Raw genomic sequence first — 6,687 nt, 5'->3', positions numbered from 1 at the left:
GCAGCCCTTACCCAGGGACCCCAACGCACTAGACGTTGACAATTGGCGCCCGAACAGGGACCCTGAAGGACGTTCAGGAAGGGTGAGTAACTTAAAATAACAGGGTTATGGGACAAGAAACTTCTACTCCTTATGTTCGAATGCTGAAGCATTCACTTGCTGTCTATGGCATTACTGTTGCTTCTACTGATATTGAGATGTGTTTGAAGAGATACTTTTGAGCTTGCACCGTCTCAGGAACCGAGTGAGTGTGGCCACATTGAAACAAAACCAAAAGTAAAATCGGATTCCGGGGCGGAGCACTTACAAAAGATTCTCCAGCGGGTTCTAGCTATAGCAGAGGGATCTAAGAAGCCCCCTAAAAAACCCTCCGCTCCACCTCTGCCACCCGCACCAGGTCTTTCTCTTAAGAATCCTTTCCTTTCTGCTGCCTTGGCTGAGCTTGATGCGCTAGAAGATAGCGATGATGAGAGCGAGGCTGATAATTCTGTCTTTGCTTTTCCTGTTATCAGGCCTCCCCCGGTCCAGGGAGTAGCACAAGCACCATATTATGAAGGTATCGGAATAGAGGATATCGGTCGCTTGAAAAAGGCAGTGTCTCTATATGGACCACAGTCACATTATGTGAAGGAGCTACTTAATGGATTAGCTCGACATTATAATAATTTCTCTCCTGAAGATTGGAGGGTCCTTTGTAGAGCCCTTCTGAAGGAGCCTGAGTATCTGCAATGGCAGATGTGGTTTTCTGAACTATGTATGGATCGGGCTCGCCAGAATGCATTAAGTCCTAACCCTCATATACAGGTTATAAGTTATCAAATGTTGGCAGGGATAGGTCAATATTCTGATATTGCTACTCAGGTTAATACCCCTGAAGAAATTCATGAGCAATTGCGGGAGATAGGTTTAGAGGCTTGGGAACGTATTCGGCCAACAGGGGAGCACTATGGATCATGGACTAAAGTTATTCAAAAGACTAATGAGCCTTATGTTGAATTCTTATCACGATTAAAATTAACTTTAGAAAGAACTGTTATTGGAGAGGAAGCTAGACAACAATTGTTGAGGTTGCTAGCATATGAGAATGCTAATGAGGATTGTAAGAGAGTTATATTACCTATTAAGGATACAGGAGACATTAACACTTTTATGAAGGCCTGTAAGGATGTAACATCAGAAAGTCGAAAGATGCAGCTATTTGCTGAAACTATGGCCACTACTTGGCATTCCTTGCAGTCCAAACAACTAGATAAGATGAAATGTTTTGGCTGCGGGCAACCAGAACATTTGAGAAAGAATTATAAAGGGAAGAAACTTGATAAAGGGCGTGAGCCTGGAATTTGTCCACGATGTAAAAAGGGAAAGCATTGGGCTCGAGAATGTCGTGCTAAACTAAATACCAGTTTTGCAGAGAAGCACCAGGGAAACTCCATTTCGGGCCCTACCCCGGGCCCAGGACAAACGAACAGGGGAAACCAACTATATTCTCCCTTAGCCCAGCCACCCAACACAGCGCCGCAATGGATATACCAGGCATAAAATCATTTACTTTAAAAGGAGGGGACAAACCGCAGAGAGTGCCCACTGGCATTTATGGACCTTTGCCAACTGGCACCTTTGCTTTATTAACTGGACGCTCAAGCCTGACATCAAAGGGAGTAACAGTTCATTTAGGCATAATTGATGCTGATTATATGGGAGAAATTCAAATTCTTATGTCTTCCCTAGTTGATATATCTTTTGAAGCAGGAGAACGCATTGCCCAATTATTGTTATTACCTTACCTTTCTGTCGGTCAGTCTACTGTTATTAGACATGGGGGATTCGGTAGTACAGACACAAAAAATGTTTTTTGGACTACACAGATAACTCATATGCAGCCCTTGATGAAGTTAAATTGAATACTAAAGATATTACTGTTTTACTAGATACTGGATCAGACATCACTATTATTAAGACTGCTGATTGGCCTGAGAAGCTCCCCTATACTATCGTGCCTTGTCACATAAAAGGAGTTGGCAATACTCCCGTTCACAGTATCGGCCTAGCTACTCAGTTCATGACATTTACTTCCCAGGATGGTCAGATGGCTGTCCTAAAACCATATATTTTAGATGTTCCTTTAAATATTTTGGGCCGCGATGTCCTAGAGCAGTGGGGAGCTCATCTCGAATTCTAATTGTAGATGGAACCCATCAAAATTTTATGGAAATCTGAAGATCCTTTGTGGATTAAACAATGGCCTTTAACTAAGGAAAAACTTACTGCTGCCCATCAATTGGTTCAAAAACAATTGCAAAAGCAACATATTGAGCATTCCACTTCCCCGTGGAATTCTCCAATTTTTGTTATAAAGAAGACCTCAGGTAAATGGCGTCTACTTACTGATCTACGTGGGGTTAACAACTCCATGTTCCCTATGGGGGCCCTTCAGCCTGGTATACCTTCGCCAGCTGTCTTACCAAAAGGTTGGCATACTGTAGTTATTGATCTGCAAGACTGTTTCTTCACTATCCCTGTGCATAAAGATGATAGAAAACGCTTTGCCTTTTCCCTTCCCCCTATAAATAGACAGGGACCTCATCAAAGGTTCCAATGGAAAGTTTTACCTCAAGGCATGAGGAACTTTCCTACTATGTGCCAGCTTTATGTTGATGCTGCTTTGCGCCCTGTACGGCAAAGGTGGTCCCATGTATACATATCTCATTATATGGATGACATCCTGTTCGCTAGCCCTCATCAAAATGAATTGGATGAAATTTTAAAATTATTACCTGAGTACTTTGCTCCTTTTGGCTTAATAATTGCCCCAGAGAAAATTCAAAAAGGAGATATCATCAATTATCTGGGATATGTGATAGAAAGAAATGCAATTAGGCCACAGAAGATGGCTATTCGTAGGGATAACTTGAGAACTTTAAATGATTTCCAAAAACTATTAGGGGATATTAATTGGTTGCGACCCTCTCTAGGTATCCCTACATACCGATTGCATAACTTATTTGAAACCCTACAGGGAAACCCTGATATCAATAGCCCCAGACAACTTACTACTGAAGCCGAAATTGAACTACGGTTTGTAGAGGAAAAAATTAAATCTGCTTTCTTAACCCGAATTGATCCCTCCTTGCCTCTAAAATTGTATATTCTTCATACATGGCAATATCCCACGGCTATACTAGGTCAAAATGAGTTACCCATTGAATGGATCTATACTAAACATCATTTTTCAAAAAATATTACGCCCTATGGTATTCAAATAGCATATCTGATAGAACAAGCTCGAGACAGGGCTATAACCATAACTGGTTGTGATATTATGGACATTATTATCCCCCTGTCCAAGGATCAATTTTCATTTTTGTTACGAAATATGGAAGAACTACAAATTGCTCTTGTAGGGTATGTTGGTCAAATTAATTATCATTTTCCCAAAGGAAAATTACGGGACTGTTTTCGTAAACAAGAGTTTGTTATTCAGGATATCATCAGTGATCAGCCCCTAATTGATGCACCCATGGTCTTTACCGATGGCTCCAAAACTAAAAGTGCTTACTGGACTCCTACTAAATATTGGGTTCAGTATACAGACTTTAATTCAGTCCAGAAAAATGAATTGTTCGCCATTACTCAGGTGTTAAAGGATTTTCCCTCCGCTGTAAATATTATTGCTGATTCTGCTTACGCTGTAGGAGTCCTTAAAAATATATACACTGCTGTTGTACATTCACATAAGTCCAATTTACTTAACCTATTTTTACTTTTGCAAACTTTGCTTAGAAGCCGGAATGCTCGTATTTATGTGACTCATATTCGTTCCCATACTAATCTTCCTGGTTCATTGACACATGGTAATGCTCAAGTGGACGCTTTGGTGTCTTTTGTATCTGCGGAGGAAGAACATAATTTATTGCATACCAATGCCAGAAGGTTACATGTTCAATATAAAATTCCATACTGTCAAGCAAAATCTATCGTGAAGCAATGTCCAATCTGTAGACCTTTACATCTGCGCACTACAAAAGCTGGAGTAAACCCCCGAGGCACATATGCCAATGAACTTTGGCAAATGGATGTTACTCATGTGGCACAGTTTGGCCAATTCTCTTATGTGCACGTAGTAATAGATACTTATTCTCATTTCATGTGGGCTACGGCACAAGTTGGTGAAACTGCACAACATGTCATCACCCATCTATTAGAAACTTTCGCTGTGATGGGCCTACCATCTATCATTAAGACAGACAATGGCCCTGCATATAGCAGCAAAAAATTTCAAGCCTTTTGTAAACAATATAGTATAATGCATAAAACAGGCATTGAGTACAACCCCCAAGGACAGGCTATTGTGGAACGTGCGCATAGTACTTTAAAGTTACAAATTAAAAAATTAAAAAGGAGGAAAAAGGATCATATATTATCATTTACTCAATCTAATGCGCGTTCTATTTTGATACAGGCACTATTTACACTCAATTTCTTGAATCTTCCGCAAGGAGATATTCTTTCCCAAGCAGAAAAGCATTTCATAGAGGGAGAGGCTGCTCCTCCTCCGTTAAATGAAAAAATATGGTTTAAACCGGCTGCAGATGCAGAATGGCAACCAGGGCTATTACTTTATAGAGGGAAGGGTTATGCTTATGTCTCCACAGAGGATGGACGGACCTGTTCCTGGCTCCCCGCGAGGTGGATCCAGCCAAGGACCAATTCGAACGGCACCGTATCCTGTCAGGCGACGAACAAGGAATCCAGACCACGATGAACTTCCAATACAGGCCATGGCACACCTAAATTTGGGGGGACGACGTCGCCGTCGGCAAACATTTGCTACTGTTTTGCCTACCTGGGGACAAATTAAAAAACTTGGTGGGGAAAGGCAAAAAATCTTGCAGCGGACAGGGAAGGCTTGCACACCCGAAAATTTGTTTTTGGCCATGTGCGCTTTACTTACTGTATCATCCTCCGCTGAAGCGACAGATGTAAGCTATTGGGCCTATATACCCAACCCACCTATGATGGAACCTGCACCCTGGGGAAGTGCGGATATTCCTATTTATACTTCCCCAGTGATACTTTCACCCCCTTGGAAAAATCTTACTTACCTTAATCAAGATGATGGCTCCCTATTTGATTTTCTACATAAAGGGGATGGTCCTTACATTTGTCTTGGCCCCTCTCCCTGTGCCGAAATGAACTGGCAAAACTGGATCTTACCCGGCGATATGTCTAATGGATCCCGAACTCATTTACAAAGATTTGAGGCATGGTCTCTTAACATGACATGGGGAAATGTTACATTTGATAAGTTCCCCTCATTTCCTGTCTGTCCTGACTTCACATACATAAGACTGGCCTATAAGCCGTTTGTATGGCAGGAATGTGTTGGAAAGTTTGCAAAATATTACAAGAATTTGCTTATGTGGGGGCCATATGGTCAATTTCTTCGGAATTGCTCAGAATGGAATAAAACACATTGTGATTTATCTTTAACTTATAGGATACCACCGCAGAACAACTGGAGTGAGCCAATGGTAAATCATCAATTGATGGCCTGGGGAGATGGCGGCATTGCAGATCCTCGTGTAGCACATCAGAAATTTCCTGATCATATTCAAACACACTTATGGAAAATTGCAGCTGCGCTTAAGACTGTTAGAATTTACAATGGAACTTTTTCTGGCACAGCGAACTCTGCGTCAACTTATAACTTCACTATTTTTAAAGAAATGAATGTAACCGCTTGTGTACCTCTGCCATATCTATTTCTGGTTGGGAACTTTAGTTTCTATAATGGAATTAACTGTACCAGATGTCGACTGTACTCTTGTATTAATAATTCTATAGAATTTGAACTGGGATATTCTCTTATGATTTTGCAACAACGTTCTCACACTTGGCTTCCGGTGAATCTAGAACGGCCGTGGGCCCAAAATCCCGTGGACGCCTTAGTTTTGGAGTTTTTCAAAAAGATGCTGAAACATACAAAACATTTTGTCGGCATTATTGTGGCAGTTATTTTAAGCTTAATCACAGTTACCACGCTGGCCGCAGTATCAGGTATAGCATTACATACCTCTCTGCAAACCAAACATTTTATGGAAAATTGGCACCGTGACTCTCGGGATCTTTGGCTTTCACAAACTATGATTGATACTCGCTTGCAAACACAAATAGATGTCCTTAGGCAGACAGTGGGCTGGTTAGGGAAGAAGGTATTGACACTAGAGAGGCAAATTTGGCTTCGTTGCGATTTGAATTCTACGACTTTTTGTGTTACCAATTTAAAATATAATAAGTCACAGCATGATTGGAGCGTTATCCAAAGATACTTAGAAGGTAATTCATCGGCGGTTGACATGATCAATAATCTGCACACAAATATTCAGGAGATCTTTGGCAGACCATTTGAGACCGAAGATGCTGCCACTTTGGCAGACTTGTTCCTTAAACAACTTGAGGGATTAGACCCAAAAGGTATCATTCAGAGTTTAGGGCATACTGCTGGAGGAATGGGCATTGTGTTGCTAGTTGTTATCTTATGCTTTATGCTGCTACATTTCTGCTATATAAAACCGTCCCAGAATTCTATGGCCACCCTCTGGAAGGCAATTTTATTAAAACAAAAGAAAAAAGGGGGAAATGAGATGGCATAGGCTTGCAGGCCCCTTGCGAGCCAGGGTCATTCAA

General features: G+C 41.3%; 1 protein-coding gene across 1 annotated transcript; it reads left to right on the top strand.

Annotated features, from left to right (window-relative positions):
• Positions 1–6: 6 nt before the first annotated feature.
• On the top strand, positions 7–6,681 carry LOC112818795 (endogenous retrovirus group K member 13-1 Env polyprotein-like). Its single transcript, XM_073890731.1, has 2 exons — positions 7–82; positions 4,653–6,681. Exon 2 carries the CDS (start codon positions 4,656–4,658, stop codon positions 6,651–6,653), a length of 1,998 nt encoding a protein of 665 aa, XP_073746832.1. The 5' UTR covers positions 7–82; positions 4,653–4,655; the 3' UTR covers positions 6,654–6,681.
• The last annotated feature ends 6 nt before the right edge of the window (positions 6,682–6,687 follow it).

This window comes from Callorhinus ursinus, unplaced genomic scaffold, assembly GCF_003265705.2.
Source record: "Callorhinus ursinus isolate GAN/ISIS: 27379988/994484 unplaced genomic scaffold, GSC_fseal_2.0 scaffold2845, whole genome shotgun sequence".
NCBI lineage: Eukaryota > Metazoa > Chordata > Mammalia > Carnivora > Otariidae > Callorhinus > Callorhinus ursinus.
The sequence above is the reverse complement of the archived record's forward strand: the minus strand, read 5'-3'. Positions and strand labels throughout refer to the sequence as shown.

Coding starts and splice junctions, on each gene's coding strand:
- LOC112818795 (XM_073890731.1), top strand. CDS start 4,656: ATGGACGGACCTGTTCCTGGCTCCCCGCGAGGTGGATCCAGCCAAGGA.